This window comes from Alligator sinensis, unplaced genomic scaffold (assembly GCF_000455745.1).
Source record: "Alligator sinensis unplaced genomic scaffold, ASM45574v1 scaffold1102_1, whole genome shotgun sequence".
NCBI lineage: Eukaryota > Metazoa > Chordata > Crocodylia > Alligatoridae > Alligator > Alligator sinensis.
The window spans coordinates 1,233,618-1,254,732 of NW_005842342.1; the positions used below are offsets into that span (position 1 = coordinate 1,233,618).

The 21,115-nt window shown below is 44.2% G+C and overlaps 1 protein-coding gene across 2 annotated transcripts in view; it reads left to right on the top strand.

Moving 5' to 3' along the window:
- PPP1R42 (protein phosphatase 1 regulatory subunit 42) overlaps window positions 1–21,115 on the top strand; it is a 57,025-nt gene that overhangs the window by 21,421 nt on the left and 14,489 nt on the right. For both annotated transcript variants that reach the window (XM_014522328.2, XM_025210246.1), the window contains exon 8: window positions 5,481–5,646. In XM_014522328.2, the coding sequence (XP_014377814.1) occupies window positions 5,481–5,646 (166 nt within the window). The remainder of the gene's footprint in view (window positions 1–5,480; window positions 5,647–21,115) is intronic.

Below are 21,115 nucleotides of genomic sequence, written 5' to 3' on the forward strand. Positions count from 1 at the left end.
ACTGTGTCCAGTTCTGGGCACCCCACTTCAAGAGGGATGTGGACAACATCGAGAGGGTCCAGAGGAGGGCCACCCTCATGATCTGGGGACAGCAGGGCAGACCCTACACTGAGAGGCTACAGGACCTGAACCTGTTCAGCCTCCAGAACAGAAGGCTTAGGGGGGACCTGGTGACCGTCTGTAAACTCACTAGGGGGGACCAGAAGGGTTTGGGGGAGACCTTGTTTCCCCTAGTGCCCCCAGGGATAACAAGGAATAACAGCCACAAGTTGTTGGAGAGTAGGTTTAGATTAGACATCTGGAAGAACTACTTCACAGTTAGGGTGGCTAGGATCTGGAACCAACTTCCAAGGGAAGTGGTGCTGGCTCCTACCCTGGGGGTCTTTAAGAAGAGGCTTGATGCCTACCTGGCTGGGGTCATTTGAGCCCAGTTTCCTCCTGCCCAGGCAGGGGGTCGGACTTGAAGATCTACAAGGTCCCTTCCAACCCTACTTCTATGATTCTATGACATCAGGATGGAGCCTGCCTGCACCATCCTTCTCCCCAGCTCCTCCCTCCCTCCCAGATCCAGGGCTGTCAGCAGAGGGAGGAGAAGGTGAAGGGAGGAAACAGCTCCCAGCTGCCAGCTGCAGTTTGCTGCCTGGTTGGAGGTGGAGTGGGGTGGGGTTGTAACAGACCCTCTCCCCCGCTTGCTTCCCTGCCTCTGCTTTGCCCAACCTGAACTGGAGGGAGGTGGGGGTGGAACCAGAGCCCCTTCACTTTGTGGGCCTGGCCGGGGTCCCCTCCAGTACCCCAGCTGGGGTCCGCAAGGCAGGGGTAGCTCTTTTCCACCTCCACCCATCCAGCTCCAGCCAGACAGCACACCCCTTCCTGTAGCTCAAGCTGCTCCCTCCCTTCACTTCCTCCTTCCCCCTACTGACAACCCCAGGGGCAGAGCTGGGCTGAATCAACCCAGTCCAACATGCAAAAAATTAATCCTAGGGGGCAAAAGTTCCCAAAGACCATAGGTGGAGGGAGAAAATATTATTTGTGGGGGCTGAGCTTGTGTGCACCCACACAGTGCCCAGCAGGTAGGGGTGGGGGGTGCCGATCAAGACCTCCACAGTGAGGGAGGGGCTGGGGTGAATGGGGCCCCAGGGTGGGTGGTGGGATGGCCAGAGCCTGGGTAGCTCATCCAGGGGTGCCGGGGTGCTCCCACCGCTGCACGCACCCTGGGAGAGGCAGCCCTGCCATTGCCCCTCACTCCCAGCCTGCAGCCCCCTGTTCCCTACAGCCTTGCTGGAGGGGCCCCAGCTGCCCCCATCCTAACCAGGCCAGAGCATGGTGACTCAGAGTGAGTCTGGACCTGGCATGAGCTGGAGGAAAGACGAGGAGAGGCTTGTGGCACCCCCCCCTCTTGGCTGAGGCTGCTGCACTGTGCCACGCCAGGATGTCTGACCACAGCCCACCTCCCCCTCCCCCCTGCAGCGTCTCTTGGCTGCTCCACCCCTGCAAGCACAGGGACCAGCCCCTGTGCTGCCAGCCCAGCCACAGCCCTCAAAAGGCCCCCCAGCCCCCTTCCCCCACTGGAGGGAGCAGGCAACTCCGCCTCCCCCGCCCCTTGCTGCAGCTGCAGCCCCCATACCCAGACTTAGCTATCTGCAGTTCCCAGGGTGAGTGCAGGCACACTTACCTGCCTGCAGCTCCTTGCCTACAATCGCCCCTCCCCCTGCTCTCACCAGCAGAGCAGAGAAAAAACCTGCACATTTGCTCAGATAGATCACATTAAGATGGATGTGAGCTGAATGGCTCTCAGCCACTCAGCATCAAGCCAAAAGCATAATAAGCCTGATCCATATTTGAAGGTATCACTTGGATTATGATGATTCAATAAGTTGTACTGTTCTGAATGCCTCTGCATTAATAGTTACTGTTCAGTTGAAGGTGTTGTCTCTTGAATAAGGCATTAAAATCTAAGTGCCAGATAGCTACTTTGTGATAATTAAAAATCCCAAGGTACTTTTCACAAGGCCAGAAATATTTATCCTGGCATCCTCTACAAATTCCTGATTAGGTAGTTACATTCTGCCTACAATACCATATTTATTAGATTCTAAGATGCAGTTTTTTTCCTCCCATTTAACATGGCAGGGAGAGGGTGGAAAACCCCCTCATTTTAGAATTGCGTAAGGGGGTGGAAAGCAGGCAGTTGCTGTGACTTGGGCTCCAGCCCCTACCTGGACCCAGGGCCATAGTCACAGCTGTAGTTGCAGTTGCTATCTGTAACCCACCATCCCCTGCTTCTGCACCTTGCCATCTTCCCCTACATAGTTTCTGCTCCCCTACCCACCTCTCTCCCTCCTTCCCCCTCTGTACTTTTGAATCTTGGCTTTTTGCACGCTGCAGCCTGAGGCACTGAGTATGGGCCCAGCCAGCCCCTAAAGCTGCTATGGGGACTGGGCTGGGGCTGTGCTCAGTGCCCTAGAATGGGGGTTGAGCCTGCCAGTGTGGAGCAGAGGCTGGGGGGTGGAATAGGAGGCAGGAGCAGGGACTGGGGAAAAGTGGGACTCAAAGCTGTGGCAGGGCAGGCAAGGGGCAGAGGTGGCAGGAGGACACACACAAGCCCAAGGCAAGCCGCTTGATCTCCACACTGTCTGCCTGTCCTGCAGGGATGAGTTAAAGGCAACCCTCCAATTAGATTGTATACATGGAAAATTAGTGGGGTCCCCCAAGGCTCTGTCCTTGGACCCATACTGTTCAACATCTTCATTAATGATGTGGACACTGGAGTCAGAAGCGGACTGGCCAAGTTCGCCGATGACACCAAACTTTGGGGCAAAGCATCCACACCAGAAGACAGGCAGGTGATCCAGGCTGACCTGGACAGGCTCAGCAAGTGGGCGGACGAGAATCTGATGATGTTCAACGCCGATAAATGCAAGGTTCTCCACCTTGGGAAAAAAAAACCCGCAGCATCCTTATAGGCTCAGCAGTGCTATGTTGGCTAGCACTATGGAAGAAAGAGACTTGGGGGGTCATCATTGACCACAAGATGAACATGAGCCTGCAATGCGATGCGGCGGCTAGTAAAGCGACCAAAACACTGGCTTGCATCCATAGATGCTTCTCAAGCAAATCCCGGGACATCATTCTCCCCCTGTACTCGGCCTTAGTGAGGCCGCAGCTGGAGTACTGTGTCCAGTTTTGGGCTCCACAATTCAAAAAGGATGTGGAGAAGCTTGAGAGAGTCCAGAGAAGAGCCACGCGCATGATCAGAGGTCAGGGAAGCAGACCCTACGATGACAGGCTGAGAGCCCTGGGGCTCTTTAGCCTGAAAAAGCGCAGGCTCAGGGGTGATCTGATGGCCACCTACAAGTTTATCAGGGGTGACCACCAGCATCTGGGGGAACGTTTGTTCACCAGAGCGCCCCAAGGGATGACGAGGTTTAATGGTCACAAACTACTTCAAGATCGTTTCAGGCTGGACATAAGGAAGAACTTCTTTACTGTCTGAGCCCCCAAGGTCTGGAACAGCCTGCCACCGGAGGTGGTTCAAGCGCCTTCATTGAACACCTTCAAGATGAAACTGGATGCTTATCTTGCTGGGATCCTATGACCCCAGCTGATTTCCTGCCCTTTGGGCGGGGGCCTGGACTCGATGATCTTCCGAGGTCCCTTCCAGCCCTGATGTCTATGAAATCTATGAAATAACAAATTTACAAATTTTTCATGGATAAGGTGTAATTACTGGGGGGGGTCATCTTAAATTCAGGGTCATCTTAGATTTAAGTAAATATGGTAAATATCTTTTGCTCTTTAAATTGAATAAAGTTACTCTGCTTTATAGCTTGTCCTGACCTGTCCTGTGATATTACTATATTCTTCTAAACAGCTGCTGTGTTTGACCTAATATACAGACTGCACTGCAGTGTAGGCCAAAGTGACAAGCCTTCAAAAACTTTATTTTTTCTTTGATCCAGAAAATGTAACTATTTTTACAAGAAAATTTATATATTCATTTTCCTCATAATCACAAATGTTAGAAGATAAATTATTAATAATTGTTTTCATTGGTTATATTTTAATGATACTTTTGTTACCCTGAATCAATTAATAACTTAAAAAGCATTTCTAAAAAACTATGTTCTTCTGACTTTTTCATAAATTTTTGCTTTAATGTTGCTTCCAGTATTTCTGCATGAAAAATTGTGCACATATTTGAGGTACACTGATACATCGGTCCGGTATCAGATCGGTACCAATATAAAGAAAACTGGCTGTTTTGGATATCAGCCCGATGAGGCCAATAATTTGAGTGATAAATGCCCATGCTGCATGCAGCCGCAGTGCTTCACTTGGGCAGTGAGGGGCACAGCCAGCAGCGTGGAAAGCTGCCTTCAGCTGGTAAGTCCAGTGTGGTGGAAGGGGAGAGGGGATGGAAGGGGCATGGGGGAACAAATCAATTCCCCCCATGGTGAGGGAAGAGGCAGGGGCAGGCGCTGCTCAGGTGGGGGAGGGGCCAGAGCCACAGCTAATGGGGGAAAGGCAGCTCCTGCTGCCTTCTTGCATCCTGGGGCGACATGGGGGGGCATGTGCCCCCTGGATCTGCATGGGGTGGGACAGGGCAGGCTGCAGCTGGGGCTGCGCGGGGCTCTTCTTGGCAGGGGCTGGGTTCAGAGTGGGCACTGGCAGCACTGGAAGGATGTTGCATTCAACCCATTTCGCCGCCACTCCACTCCCAGTGCTGCCAGCTGCCCGGCACAGTCCTGGCTCTATGCCCTGCCTCCACCCATGTGCCGGGAAGACCTAGGGTTGCGCTAGGCGGCTGACAGTGGCAGTGCTGGGAGTGAAGAAGCAGCAAAATTTCGGGTGGATGCAACATCCTCCCAGCACCACTAGCACCCACTGTGAGCCCAGCCCCTGCCAAGAAGAGCCCTGCGTAGCCCCAGTTGTAGCCTGCCCCACCCCACCCTGCGCAGATCCAGGGGGCACACGCCTGCCATGCCCTCCCGGGGTGCTAGCAGGAGCTGGATCTCCCCCCAAGCTAAAGCTCCGGCCTCCCCACCTGCCCTGCCCAGGCATTGCCTGCCCCTGCACCCTCCTTCACCATGGAGGGTGTTGATCTGCCTCCTCCACCACCTTTCCCCTCCCCCTCCCCTTCCACCACACCGGACTTACCAACTGGAGGTAGCTGTATCGGAAATTGGATCAGTATTGGCCGATATACCTTCTTAAATATCGGCTATCAGTATCAGCCCCAGAAATCTATCAGTGCACCCCTAGCACACATATGTATAAATAGATCCTATTTTCTATCCTTAATACTTTACCAGGCTTGTTGCACTTTGCCTTTAAAACATAATTGAATTTTAAAAGGCATTTTGAAATGGTTTTGAATTTTCAAATTTTGAAAAATGTACAGTAAATAGCAAAACGTTATCATACAAATCATGTTTAGATTTGAAAGTTGAATTCATTTTTCATTTTTTTATATCCTGCAGCTGACTTTTTTGAAACAGGTCATCCCATTGTTCCTGTGCATCATAATCCTTCTGTGAAAGGAAAATCAAATTTTTTAATTTTGTCTGAGCTACATATGTCTGCAAATAACCGAAAAGAACCTCTGCAAAGACCTGAGGAAGAAAGTAGTATTAATGAAAAAATCAGGTATGTTCCCTTGAATATCTTGGATCCAAATTCTATTGTGTACACTTGTACAGCTCTCACCGAGGTAAGTGGATCTATCTGTGTGTTGGAAGGTGAAAGTTAGCCCTAAATCAGTTTGAATGCTTTTATATTGAGGAATGTCATTTGATCTTTCCTGTTTGAAAGACATGCTGATCTGTTTAAGTTGCATGCTACAAAACCCATTGAGAAAAGTGTAAGGGGAATTGAATCACAGTAAGAAAAATGTAATTAATATCATTCATGTTGTATTTGTACAATATTACCTCAACAAAAGTATTATGGTAAAGAGTTTAACCTTTTGAAACACTGTTGCTGTTGACTATAAAAATAGATAGCAGTGAATTAATGTTGTAATTATTCACACTTAATTAATATTTAACATTTAGTAATTCAACCTCCCGGGCCCCGGCTCGGCTCAGCTCCCCCGCGGGAGCAGCCCGCCGCCCGCGCAGAAGGCCCCTGGGCCTCCCCAACCTCCGGGCCGGGCACCGGGGAGAAGCCGGAATCGTGGCCGGGCTCCTGGAACTCTCGCCTGGCCTGGCCGCCCGGTCCACGCCAGGGCCGGAGCTCCAGTCGACATGGACCCAAACTCAGGCTTGACCTCCTCCTGCAGCACAGTCGTGCCCCGGAAGATCCGCAGGCCGCCCTCCTGGAACCGAAGATGGGCATTTAGGGTCCTGAAAAACGTGTCCCCGAAAATCTCCGCGAACCTTTCCTGGCAATATTGTAGATGCGGCACCCGGCCCAGCCACCGGGAGCAACCGCCGAAAGCGTCCGCCCTCCTGGAGCGAGGTTTTGGGCTCCACAATTCAAAAAGGATGTGGAGAAGCTTGAGAGAGTCCAGAGAAGAGCCATGCGCATGATCAGAGGTTGGGGAAGCAGACCCTATGATGACAGGCTGAGAGCCCTGGGGCTCTTTAGCCTGAAAAAGCGCAGGCTCAGGGGTGATCTGATGGCCACCTACAAGTTTATCAGGGGTGACCACCAGCATCTGGGGGAACGTTTGTTCACCAGAGCGCCCCAAGGGATGACGAGGTCGAATGGTCACAAACTACTTCAAGATCGTTTCAGGCTGGACATAAGGAAGAATTTCTTTACAGTCCGAGCCCCCAAGGTCTGGAACAGCCTGCCACCGGAGGTGATTCAAGCACCTTCATTGAACACCTTCAAGATGAAACTGGATGCTTATCTTGCTGGGATCCTGTGATCCCAGCTGACTTCCTGCCCTTTGGGCGGGGGGCTGGACTCGATGATCTTCCAAGGTCCCTTCCAGCCCTGATGTCTATGAAATCTATGAAATTCATATTGATACAATATTGCCTACAAATATGGAGGAGGAGAAAAAGCAAAATTATTCTAAGCTACTCCTAATACACGTGTTCCGGTACAATATGGTTGCATAGGATAATGATGCCAAAAGCACCAATTACGCCCTTTGATATAATCTTACCTATTTCCTTTATAGATTTTTTTTTAAATAAGTTTGACTCAAATAAGTTTGACTCAAACTCAGAGTCCAGTCCTGGAAATCTTTATTCACATGCATTTCCTATTCACAGGAACTGTTCTACTGAATTTAGTGGACTGCATGTAGGAATAAATTCTGTTCACATGAATATGTATTTGCAGACTTGGTTCCATAGTTTGTAATCCAACTCTAATTTTATATTTAATTACACAAAGATGTATTTAGTATCCATCACCATGACTTGTTGACTTTGAGTTACTATGCAAACATCAAACCCCTATCTGCCAACAAACAGTTCTTTAGTTTTGCAGTATTGTTGTTGAAAAATGTAAGCAGCATCAGTATTGTTTGATAACATATTTGCTAAATGTATAGCTGCAGTTCCAAACTCAAAATTAATAAAACTTATATCACATGGCAAATTTTGATTTAGCAACAAGTAATGGGTCCCATTCCTTATCATTTGCCACTTCCCATTTCATCACCAGTTATTTTTCCATTGGTGAGAATCCTATTAAAATAATAGGCTTTCATATTTAAATTAATTTCATTAAAAGGGTATTATACAGGACCTGCAGTCGTTTTCAACTGTATCTTAATTTTGGTCCATTATTTGTATATAGTGATATGTATGTTCTAGTGTGGGAGAAAAAATGAAATTATTAACCCATTCTTAAATTATGATATTTTTCCCAGTGAGAAAACACAGCAATAGAGAAGTTTAGAAGCAATAAATCCATGAATAACACAGTTTGTGTTACAAAACAGTGCTATTTGAAGATTAAGTTGTGTGTTGCCATCTGCTGTGACTGTTACCTATTAGCCACTTACATATAAATATGCATTCTTATTTAGTACTGTAAGACTGGTGTGATAGCCTTGATGTTCCAGAGGTTATGTGAAAGGCAAGGATTTCTTAGGGTGATCTCTTTCATTGGACCAACTGTGTAGTTGGGATAGAGTTAGAGGAGTTTTTGAATGCAAGACATTTTGATGAAGAATATCTTGCATTTAAAAGTTTGTCTAACTCTATCTGAACTACACAGTTGGTCCAATTAAGGCTATTACCTTTAGAAATCCTTTCCTCTCACATTCCTATTCTTTCAACGTCTATTGTAAAATGAGATTATCTACAAAATCTGGATTCTTTTGTCCTGTGTGTCATCTCTTTTAAGCCAACCCCTGAATAAAATGAACAGAGCCTGTGATATACATTGTCTCTCATTAGTCAAAATAAAAAGGTGGAAAAGATGGAATTTCTATTGAACGGAAGATCTCAGTTGTGTATTCTGCAGTGGTTAGCAACTTCCATTTTTACCAAGGTCTGTGCAGCTTTTTCTCTAAAGAAATCCCTGCTATGAGTAAACAGGAGTCTAGGATGTTATCCAAGTTTATTTATAAAAACACTACTTTTCAGTTCAGCAACAAGGTTAATGTTATCTTTGTAATACCACATTGCTAGTTGTCCTTTAAACTCTATTAAAGAGGTAATATCAGTTCTATGAGACAGAAAACAACGTCCAAATAAAAAGGATTCTTTCAGGGGTCTCTTTGCATGAACCATTTGGGGTATGGATGGGCACCCATTTGAAGCACTTGAAATCCAGCGCACGTCAGCTCCATGCAGATGTGTGCCCCTCACCCCTGGATACAGGCAGTCCTCGGACTTACAACACAATTGGTTCCTGAAAACCATATCTTAAGTCGAAACGGTGTAACTCGGAACTAATTTTCCCATAGGAAACAACGTTATAAATGGTGGATTGGTTCCTGAACCAAGGCCCAATACCCTATTTTCACCAAAAATAACCCAGAATTTTGTACTCAATCAATTATAGATGAGTAATATAGCTACATTAATGTATTTCTATTGTAAATAGCAATCATATTGATTTGGAAGGGCTTTTTTGAGGTGACTTTACTGGACTTTTTGAAGGGCTCTTGGCTGGAGTCTTCTCAGGAGTCTTGGCTGTAGGGTTTTCTGGAGCCTTGTCTGCTTTCTTAAAGAAAGTGTGCAAGGAAGTTTGGACAGACGTTCTCCAGGGAGATAGGCGATTCAGCGAACTTGTTCGCTGGCATGACATCGCATCGGATCAAGCGTTGTAAAGTCAAAACTGATGTCAGAAAGTTGAAACAGGGTGTCAATTTACAAACATTGTAATTGTGAAACGTAATTTGAAATGTAAGTCGAGGACTGTCTGTACTTCCTAATGGCCATGAAGACATGCAGTTCTAATGCTCTCCAGCCAGGGGGCTAGAGAGCAGGAATCCCTGCAAACCTTTTTGTTACTGGAGGTTCCTGAGGACAGCTGAATATACAGAAGAGCACTCAGTGGCTGTTATATTGTTCCCCCCCCAGCCCAAGGTGGGGGCAGGCAGTAAAAGCAGAGCATCTACAGGAGCATCTGTGGGATGTTTTAAGCTTTAAAGGTACTTGAAGTGCTTCAAACACCCCATATGTCCATGGCTGGGCTTTAACCTAGAGCTGTATAACTGAAAAGGAAAACCATGTTTGGTGGGGGTCCAAAGGACAGTGTATGGAAACTGTAATTGGCTCTGTCAGTGTAACAGAGTACTGTGTGCATAAAGTGGGAATGGGGTATAACATTGCTCAAAACCCAGTTGCACCACTGCCACCTGCCAGCATCTGGAACCCTGTATCAAAAGCCAAGGGCATGTGCAGAAAGCTCCCAGCTCCCTAGCTGTACCACCAAGCACATGGAAACAGCAGCTGGGGAGCTGGGAATACCCCACTACCAGGTGTTGTTTCCTGGCATAGGAACTTAAAGTGAATGTACAGCTGGAATTTCCAGCTGCATGCCTGCTTTTTAGAGGTCCTGATGCTGACACACCTGCTCACAGTGTCCCTCATGGTGCAGCTGAAGATTAGACTCTGTCCATGCTCTATGGAGCCAGAACTTAGGAAAAAGGGAGTATTATATTCCAGTGTGGACTGTATGCAAGAAAATGTTATTCGTCACCTTATTCATATAAGTAATTTAACTGAAGCCAAGAAGTAATGTGAATAAACTGACAACTAAACTTAAACTAAATTGTTTAGTAAAGAGAATATAAGCAAGAAAAAAGAAGTACAATGAGATAGCTTCTTAGAGCTAACGATGTTGAGGTGTGACCTGCAGAATTCAAGGCAGATTTGCACCTTATAGAATACATAAATCAGAGATGTATAGCATAAGCTTTTGTAAGCCTAAATTCACTTCATCAGATGCTGTGAAAGGGCATGCACAGAGCAATGTATCAACTAGAGTCATTGGAATACCAAAGACTGAGAAGGAAGGGAGGGACAGATGACAAGATCAAAAATCCAAATATTCTATTAGATTTAAAAGTTTGGATCATAAACAAGTATTCCCATGCTTAAAGTGGGCAATATATAGCCCATGCTGAGTAATATTACTAAATATACTATTTGAATACTGAAATTCAAACCAAACTAACCTGGTGAACATTAATGATACTTTCTATGTTTTTCACAAACTCTTCTGATGGACATTTCCTCTTTCTTACTACAGGCCAGGAGACACTTGACCATTTTCAACTTAACTGGCATTAAGTACCTTTTTAAAACTACACAAGATCCAGAGAGGATTGTGCATAGCTTGAAAACTGAAAAAGCACTCATTATTATTTAATTACTTAAATATGTCATCAACAGTAATAACTGAATTCATCTCTTTTGTTAATGTAAAATTAAAAACAATTTCATATTGGGCTAGTTAGCTTTAAACATACATGAAGAATTGTGGATATTAGGAAACAATCAAAAGAAAACAAGTCATTTAAGTATGTTAAAGATAGCTAATCCTTTTGAATGAGATAGTTGCTGGATAGACTAGAAGCTCTGTGTCTCTAACACTGTCTTGCTTAGGCTTTGCAGAAATTTGGCTCAGCATGGCTTGTTTTTGCAGGCCTCCCTTTCCCTTCACCCCCCTTTTTAGTTTAATTTTTATTTAGTTTTATATTCACCCTATGCAAAAGGCTCAGACTATCTTAAATGAACAAACAACGCACAGAGAGAATTCCCCAAAGAATATCACAAAACTGGAGATCTTCAATTCCTCCTCTCCCATAACTACCACATACCTCTCTGAACTCCCACACAAGCAAACCTGAAGACCAATCCCATCCATACTTCCCAGCTACCACTTGCATCGGGTTACAAGAAGCCTTTTCCCACTTCCCACCCACTTCCTATCCTATCCCACCCATCCATTCCCATTTCCCACCCATCCATTCCCATCCCCTACAGAGTGCCTGTCACAGGCATTTAAACGGCCTGACCACATCCTTCTCCTTTCCAAAGTTTCAGCTTCTAACCAAGTACCATCCCCGTCATTCTCTCTCTTTCTAGAAGCTAATAGCAGGCTCAGCTGGGCTGCCAAAAATATAGAGTCATAGAAAAATAGGGCTGGAAGGGACCCCCAGAGATCATCTACTCCAACCTCCTGCCTGAGGCAGAATCACCCCTATCCAAACCATCCTATATAAATCCATTGTTTAACATTTTAGCAAAACTACATAGCCAATACTGATATAACTACAAGATACAACAACCTAACCTACTGCAGATAAAGCAGGGGGACCATGGTGGCCAGCATCCTGCTGCTGCAAAGGTTGTTAAAATACTCTTGAGAGATCTAAGGAAGAGGGCCATGCCCCCCATTGCAGAGGAAGCCAAAAACTGCCACAGTCCATACCAATCTGACCATCAGTGGCGACGCGTAGGGGGTGCACGGGAGTGCATGTGCACCCCCTGAGAGCGCTGGTACACCCCCTGTCAGCCAGTGCATCCCACTTAGGTGACAGGTGGGGGGGCAGGCAGGAGCGCCAGTACCCACCCTGTGAGCACTGGCCAGAATGAAGTGCTGGATGAAGTGGCTGCAGTGCTCCCGAAAGCAGCTATGGCTGTGGCCGCTTCCAGGAGCTCCGTGGCTGCTTTCAGGCGAGTGCGATCGGCCACGGGGGGGACCCTCCCTCCGCGCCCCGCCCCCAAGCCACTGTCTGGTCACTGGGGGGGCATGTACCCCCCCGACTCAGATGGCACCAGTCGCCCATGCTGACCATAGGGTAAAATTCCTTCCTGACCCCAAATATAGAATTGCTGACTCTGAGTAGAAATACAAAATTCTAACCAGGAATCTGCAGGTTTAAAAGAGCACTGGCACACCCCAGTTAAAATTCCCAGCCTTGGCTACAGCCAACACACAGAACTTTTAAAGAAGGCAAACTCTACCCCTCTCCCCCACTGGCGCGCACAGCATCAGGAGAGGAAACATATATCCTTCCTGGCCCCATGTGGCAACCAGCAAGGCCCAGAAACAAAGGAAATATCCATAGTATAGCATGAACATAGTTACTCCTAAATTGTCCCTGATTAATGCTTATCCAACCTCATTTTAAAGACCTCTGCACTTCCCTAGGCAGTCTGTTCCACTGTCTCTGTTGTGTAAAGTTAAAAAGTCCTTCCTGATATCCAAGATAAACCTACTTTGCTGCAACTTCAAGCCATTGGTCCATATCCTACTCTTTGCAACAACAGAAAAAGTGAGTTCCCTCTTTATGGCAGCCCTTTAGATATTTGAAAACTGATATCATATCCCTTCTAAAGCACCCTTTTTGCAGATTACTACTTCTTCTGATGTCATCATAAACTCAATGTTTTTCCAGAATAATGCATAAGTAATGGCAAACTGAATATGCCTATTTCCTTCAGCTTCTCCTCATATAACTTGCCTTCCAAGCCCTTTATCATTTTGGTTGCCTGCCTCTGGATCCTCTCTAACTCCTCCATGTCCTTTTTAAAATGTGGAGCCCAAACCTACACACAGTACTGTAGATGAGGCCTAACCAGTACTGACTAAAGGGACACTATCACCTCCTGTGTCTTGCACCTAATGCTTCTGATGATGCCTCCCAAAACCACATTTGCCTTTTGTGCAGCTATATCACACTGAAGACCCACGTAGTGTCTATGATCTACCAAGATTCCCAGATCCTTCTCTGAAGTGCTTCCATGTGGCCAGGTGTCACCCATTTTGTAGCTGTATTTTTTTTTTATTGTTCATTTTGCATTCATCAGCATTGAACTTCATCCTGTTAGCTCTAGCCTAGCTTTTAAGTCTGCCAGGATCCTTCTGAATTGCACTCCTGTTCTCTAAAGCGTTTGCAGTCCTTCCCAGTTTTGTCATCTGCAGATTTGCCCAAGAAACTCAATTCCAGCATCCAAATAATTAATAAACACATTGAACAGCCCTGGGCAGACCCCTGTGGGACTCTACTTGAAACACTTCTGCCATTCTAACATGGATCCATTTATAATTACCCTTTCCTTGCAGCTGTTGAGCCAATTGTCTATCAACCTTCTACCAGTTTTGCCTAGCCCACATTTTTCCAATTTATTTATGAGAAGGTCATTTGGGACTTTGTCAAAGGCTCTGCTGAAGTCCAGATATACTATATCCACAGCATTCCCTTCATCTTCCCAAGTAATTACTTTGTCAAAGAAAGAGATCAAGTTTGTTTGGCTTGATTTATTCTTTGTGAATCCATGTTGGCTACTTGTGATCAGCCTTTCCTCTTCTAGGGCGCATCTACACATTCATTAATATACAGTGGTTACTGTGCATTTAATTTAGTACTTGTATAATCAAGTACTACACAGTAGTGCTGGTGAGCGCCTTTTTAGTGATGCTGCTGTGTAGTAGCCTAATAATACTATGTGGTAGCATATTAGCACTGTATGTGCTGTGATGTGGTACTGTGCATTATTATTAGGCTACTGTTCAGTTAGCATCTCCTGTAGACATGCCCCAGATGCTTGTAAATGGACTTCTTTATGATATACTCCAATAACTTCCCAGGTGTGGAGGTAAGGCTAATTGGTCTGTAGTTCCCTGGGTCATCCTTTTGACCTTTTCTAAACAGAGGTACTATGTTGGCCCTTTACAGTCCTCTGGTACCTCATCCATCTCTCATGACTCCTTAAATATTATTGCCACGGACTCCAAGATCTCTGTCAGTTCCTTCAGTATCTTGGGATGAAATTCATCAGGCCTTGCTGACTTGAATGTATTCAGACCCATCAAAAGCTCTCTGACTGTTTCTTTTGTTATCTCTTCCCTCAGTGTATACCCTTCCTTATCCAAATAATCTTTACTAGGTATCTGGTTGCAACATTTTTTTTTTAATTTTTTATTTTGCAGAGACTAAGGCAAAATAGCTATTGAGTAGCCCTACCTTCTTTATATCTTCTATTAAGAATTCACCCTGGCTAGTTAATGGTGGACCTGCAGCTTCCTTGGTCTTTCTTTTCTGGCCAACTTACTTATAGAATCTCTTGTTGTCTTTAATCTCACTCACCAGGTGCAGCTTATTTTTTATCTTTGCCTTCCTCATTTTGTCCCTGCAGGTTCTTGCTATTTTCTAGTACACTTCTTTGGTTACTTGCCCATTTTTCCATTGTCTGTCTGCTTTCTTTGTGCATTTTTGAGGCATTCTAGAAGCTCCTTATGCAGCCATATTGGCCTCTTGCCATTCTTCTTGTGTTTCCATTGTGTCAAAATAGCTTTTTGTTGGGCTTCCAATACTGTGTCCTTTAGAAGCTTTTGGCCCTGTCTTTATTCTTCAGTCTGTCTTCCTATGGCACTATGCCTATTAACTCCTTGAGTCAGTTGAAATCTACCTTATTGAAATACAGCATCTTAGTTCTGTTGACCTCATGCTTACCATCTCAGGATCTTGAATTCTATCATATTATAATCACTTCTTCCTAAGTTGTCCATTACTTTCACATCTTCCCTGTAGGTCAGGGCAAGGTCCTAGATAGATGAACCCCCTAGTTGTATTTTCAACCTTTAATAGGTAGGGAGTTTCAAAGCCCTTGCAAATTATACCTAGAAAATGATAAATGGCACATTATTCCAGGAATATAGGGAGGTTTGAAAGGAGGTTAAAATGTAAGGGGGCAACTAGTTGATACAAATCACAAAACAATGAACTAGGGTACACCTGCATGATTATCTATGTGGTGACTAGTTTTCTAATGGAATCATTAGAATCCGATTGGTTTCTATAGTTATTCATGGTATAATATAGGTGTATAACATACGTAATGGTTATATCACACTTCAGATGTGTAACTGCCTGCCACCAGTAATTAAAAGCTCTCTTGCTATACTCACTGGGTGCATGTACACAGGATGCTAAAAGCACAGTAGACTAATTCTACTGCACAGTACTGCATGATGGCAACAACCATGCTACTGGATGTACTGGCACTACTGCGCAGTAGCGCCAATTACAGGTTATTACAGGTACTAAACTTAATGCACCATAAATACGGTGCATTAATGCATTAATGCACAACCTATTGTGTTGTTTCTTTAAGCTTAATAAGTATATGTGCAATAAATTAGAGGCAAAGCCCAGCCAACCCAACTATTCATAACAACAGTTCTCTGAGTAGAGATGCTGTTGAAATTCTGATGTTGTAAACTTAAACTGTAACTTTCTTCATTTCTCTGCTCATGGAAATCAGAATTTATAGCTCTGCTGTTCAGAAAGTGGGAAAGCCCCATTTTTCCTGCCTAACATGTATATTACGGATGTGCAAAGCTTCGGATGCTGATTGGATTCTGAGGAGATCCAGCCCGATTTGGAGTGCAGGGCAGGAATGTCTCTATAGGGGGCAGGGTTATGCAAATAACACAATGAGGAGGGAGGGAGACAGGATGATTTCCAAGGGAGAGGGAGGGGTGTGTAGGCAGGGTTATGAAGATGATGGAATGAGAAATAGAGGAAGGAGGGAGAGGGTGGGATTAGCTTGGGGATGACCTGAAACCACAGCTTATTTATCCTGATTTAGCCCAGGGAAGCTATTAATCCACGCTTAATAACACATGGGTTAATGGCTTCCCTGGGATTCATCAGGGTAATTAAGCCAGGTTTCAGGCCATGTGGCAATCTGCAGGAAGGGGCAGGGCTTCCGGAGTGGGGAAGGCATAGGAGAGCCCTGCTGCACTCATCCCGTAAACATGGTGGCCAGTTCTGCAATCTGCCAGCTGCCTCCTTGAGTTTGGTAGACCCCTAGTTATAATATATTCTGAGTGGTCACGTGGTAACACTTCCTACATCCAAGGATTGTCCTTCACTGCACTGGAGTCTTGAACCAGCTCTGGCCATGTTATGGCTAGACCAACAAACTTATCAGTCCCAGCCCCTGCACGACACTGGAGTCTTGAACTGGCTTTGGTGAGTGCTGGAGCTGGGACTGATAATCATCTGATTTCTGGTCTCAGTCCAGGGACTGCACTGAAGCCAGTTTAAGACTCTAGTGCAGTCCCAAGGCTGGGACCAACAATCAGCTGATTTTCAGTCTCAGCATCAGAGCCAATTTGTGATTTCTGCATGGTTCTTGGGCTGGGACTCACAATCCACTTGTGGGTCCCAGCCCCAGGACTGCATTTGGTCATATTATCTCCAAGGAGCAGTTCCATGTTAGTTCAACACACGTTAGCTATACATGGAAATATTCCTTGCTCAAAAAGGCATAACTGCTATAATACAATATAATATAAGATTTATTGTATTGTATTATTTACAACATGTGTTAGGTTGAACATGCAGATGCTGGCATTTTAAGTATGTTTGTGCTAAGTGTGCCATGTAACATGGCCCTTGGCTTAGCCAAAAGAAAATATTACTCTCTCCTACAATAGTCATGAGACAATTTCCTGAGTTATATGTACTAATGACAAATGCAGAGTGCAAGTGTATGCATGTGTTCTGAGTATATTTGGGCACTGCTAGAGAGGATGATATTAAGGTTTTATGAGCATATCTTAATTCTATTTCCTGGGTTTTTAAGGTTTGAGTTTTAATAAGGTTAACATTTTATGAAAGCAAAAGATATCCTCCTTTTACTGTGGGTCTGATTTCCTTAGTGTCACAAATCTCCTTAGTTACATAATCAGCTACCAACTGAGCCAGACCCTGCACTTCCCCTTCTCAGCCATTCTTACCTGGATCCACCCAGCCCAGCCTACCTCCACTTCACACTTGTCCCCTCCCCACTAGACCCTGATCTTACAGAGGTGATGTGTACCTTAACTTTATGTTTTCTCATTTTTCAGAGGTTTAAATTGTCATTACTTTCAGGTTTCACCCACCTCAGGTTCCAGCTTCTAGGGTGAGGGGCTTAAATGTCCTATAAGGAGAGCTCCTGTCATACTTTGAGCAACACATGGAGGTGAAAATGGGTCTGATGTTCCCATTAACATAATTCGTCCTAGTCCATCTAATACCCACCCTTTCTCCTGATCTGAGTACTTTCAATCCCCATTGCCAATCCCAGTTTATCCTCCTCCTTTCACCAGAGCCTGAAACTCACTACACTTCCCAGCCTTTCCATTCCAGTTCCCCTGCATCCTCAGCATCATGCAGGAGTCATTTGCATGTATAATTTATTTTATTTTCTCAAATAGTTTGAGCTCCTTCTAAATTATCTGCTTTACTCAGATTACATTTTCCCAAATGAAAAAACAGAAAAAAAATCCTTGACAGATGTTGATAATAGCAGCATGCCTACAGACCTTTCTCAGATTTCTGCCAAGTGTAGACTTCAGATTTAAAATGAGTTGTTCAGGTTAAGTGGCCACAGCCTGTCCCATTAGTTCAGTAAGGCTGTGTGAAACCTCCTCAGCATGCAGTGTTTGGCATAAGTATGTATAGCATGTGCTATTGTAGAGAACTACACTTTTACCTTAATACATTTTCAGCATTGGTTTCCCGGAAGAAAAATGGGTGCTGTACACCAGCTGATTTTAAATAACTGGGAAGAAGCAGAGCCAGATCAGAGCAAAGTAGCTGGTAGAATCTGAGTGCTTCATTGATGTTATTTTTAGGTGCATGGGAACTGTATCATGGGATCAAACAATCCCATGTTTGGATCATTAACCCTGTGCTACACACCTGTCATGAGGTACAGCGAATTTCAAGGCAATCCATATAACCATGCCAGCTTTAAGGCACTCAGTGGTCATCCTTCAAATTAATATTCAAGTTGTCAACCCTAACAATGGAAGAACTCTCTCTCAACTGTAATAACTGTCAGCTCCAAACCTGTCTGTTACTTTGAGGTTTACCCAGGTCTGATTTACTTATCTCTTAGAAGTTACAATATAAGAATGTTACATTATAATCTCTTTTGGAACAGAAGTTATATTAAGATTATTATTTATATTAGAATTACGTAGCTTCTCTGAGCCTTTCTGTGTAGCTTGGGATATAAATCTAAATAATAGTAATAGTAGTACCAGCAATACTAACAATAATAATAACAATGGTCTTGAAGAGTTTACAACTTCAATATACTGTAATCTACTAATAGACCCAAAAAATACCACATTGTGCTTAGCATTGTTCACTTGTGCAGCAGTATTTCACCAAAAAACCCTCTTGGAGAGACTTCAGATATAAAATCAAGAAAAGACTTATTTTCAGAAATCAAGCCCTTTCAAAAGATGAGAAAATATATGAAACAAAATACAGGAAATATCTCCTAGTTTTCTATTGAGAAGCCCACTTCTATTGAACGCAGGGTATATATGTGATTACTTGATTTGTGAATATGCAGAATAAAAAAACCCAGAAGTTTTGTTTTGGGATAGCAGCTAATTACTGCTTCTAGCTAATGATCAGTCTTGAGTTTTAAATTCCCTTTTGGACAGTTCCCTGGAGGTTTTCCTGGTAATCATCAATAACATCCTTTTTTCCATAAAGCTAGGTAACTCAGTAGTGCACTCCTTAAATCTTTAAATGTTGTTTCATGATTAAATGATTCTTCAACTTGTATGATTTGCTGTTTTGGAAAGAATAACAGTCAATTTAATTGTTCTGTTCATAGATTTCTTTTAAACTTTTTTTTTAAAGGGAAACTATAATGACATAATTTTAAACATGCATGCCTATCTGCACAGTATCCCCATTTCATCACTGGGGATTCTGAGGAAGCATTAATGGTCACATATCATGACTGATATGTAACGCCCTCACATCACTCAGTAACCCAAAAACTACTGCTAAAAGTTGTCTTTTTTTGGCTAGGGATTCTGATGCTTACCTGAGAAACTTATAGATTTAGGATTTATTGCCAAAGTATTCTCACAAATAATTATTGGAGAAGTGCATTTACTTCTGATCTAGGGATAACCTTTTCTGTACATGTGCGGAATTTCCACTACTATTAGAGGGAACTATCTGTTGAAAACAGTTTTTACAATTTATGACATCATTGCTCACCTTGAATAGAATCTAAAGAAAAATGCAACCTATAGCAGCTGCTACTTGATATCATATAAGTAAAGGTGGGCAAATCAGGCTTTAGCCTTTATAATTAATAGTTATAAGGCATTTTCTATTTCAAGATATATTCCTTATATTCTAGGCACTATCAGTATAACTAAAACTACAGAAAGTCATTCATTTGCCTCTGCCACTTGAAAAATAAAATATTCAAAGCCTTTTGTAAGCTTATCTCAGTATTTTAAGAACAATTTTAATATAACCCACACTTAGTCCAATTCAGAAACCTTTAGTTAAGTAGTGTCTTGCCCTATAAGTAACTTGCTTGTAACCAGATGGTCTACTTGAGGAGTAAATGACAGTCCTACTCAGAGTCAGTAACTCTGGGACATCAATAAATAAAACCAAAAATACATACCCAACTGCTAAACAGATGTCCCCAGTATATCCCTGTTTTCAATCTTCAGTATTATTTACTGAAAGGATTTCTATAAAATCCTGCTTAAAACATTTTGTATAGTTCTGAATTGTTATAGTTTGCTGCTTTAACAAATGCATCTAGGCAATTCGAGTATTGTAATTAATGTGTACAATACAGAATATTGAATTAAAATATTCAGGGTTAACAAAACTATATACAATATAATAAAATAATTCATTTTGTAGTTAAGAAGAAGAGAATAAGTAATATTTGAATACAGTGGGGTAAATTCTGTTATTACATATCATAAATCTGAATGTTACTCTCTGGAAATCAATCCATTAGTCATAGTTTCATAGTTGGTAGGGTCAGAAGGGACCTGAGCAGATCATCGAGCCCGACCCCCTGCCATGGGCAGGAAAGAATGCTGGGGTCAAACGACCCCGGCAAGGTGTCTATCTAGCCTCCTTTTGAAGAACCCCAGGGTAAGAGCGAGCACCACTTCCTTTGGAAGTTGGTTCCAGATCCTAGCCACCCTGACTGTGAAGTAGTGCCTCCTGACATTTAGCCTGAATCTACTCTCGGTCAACTTATGGCCATTATTCCTTGTTACTCCCAGTAGTGCTCGGGGGAACAGGGACTCTCCCATTGCCTGTTGGTCTCCCTTGGCCAGTTTATAGATGGCCACCAGATCCCCTCTCAGCCTTCTCTTGTGGAGGCTGAACAGATTCAGGTCCCGTAGCCTCTCCTCATAGGGCCTGCCCTGCTGCCCTCTGATCATGCGAGTGGCCCTCTGGACCTTCTCAATGTTGTCCACATCTCTCCTGAAGTGCGGTGCCCAGAACTGGATGCAGTACTGTGGCTTGACCAATGTCATATAGAGGGGGAGGATCACCTCCTAGGACCTGCTTGTGATGCATCTGTGGATGTATGACAAGGTGCGGTTAGCCTTCCTGACCGCGTCCCCACATTGGCGGCCCATGTTCATCTTGGAGTTTATAATGACTCCAGTATCCTTTTCTGCCTCTGTGCTGATGAGAAGGGAGTTCCCCAGCCTGTAGGTATGCTGCTGGTTCTTTCTCCCTAGGTGCAGTACCCTGCACTTGTCAGTATTGAATTCCATCTTATTCTCATCTGCCCACCCCTATAACCTGTCCAGATCCAGTTGCAGCCTGCCCCTCCCTTCTAGCATGCCCACTTCTCCCCACATCTTAGTGTCATCTGCGAATTTGAACAAG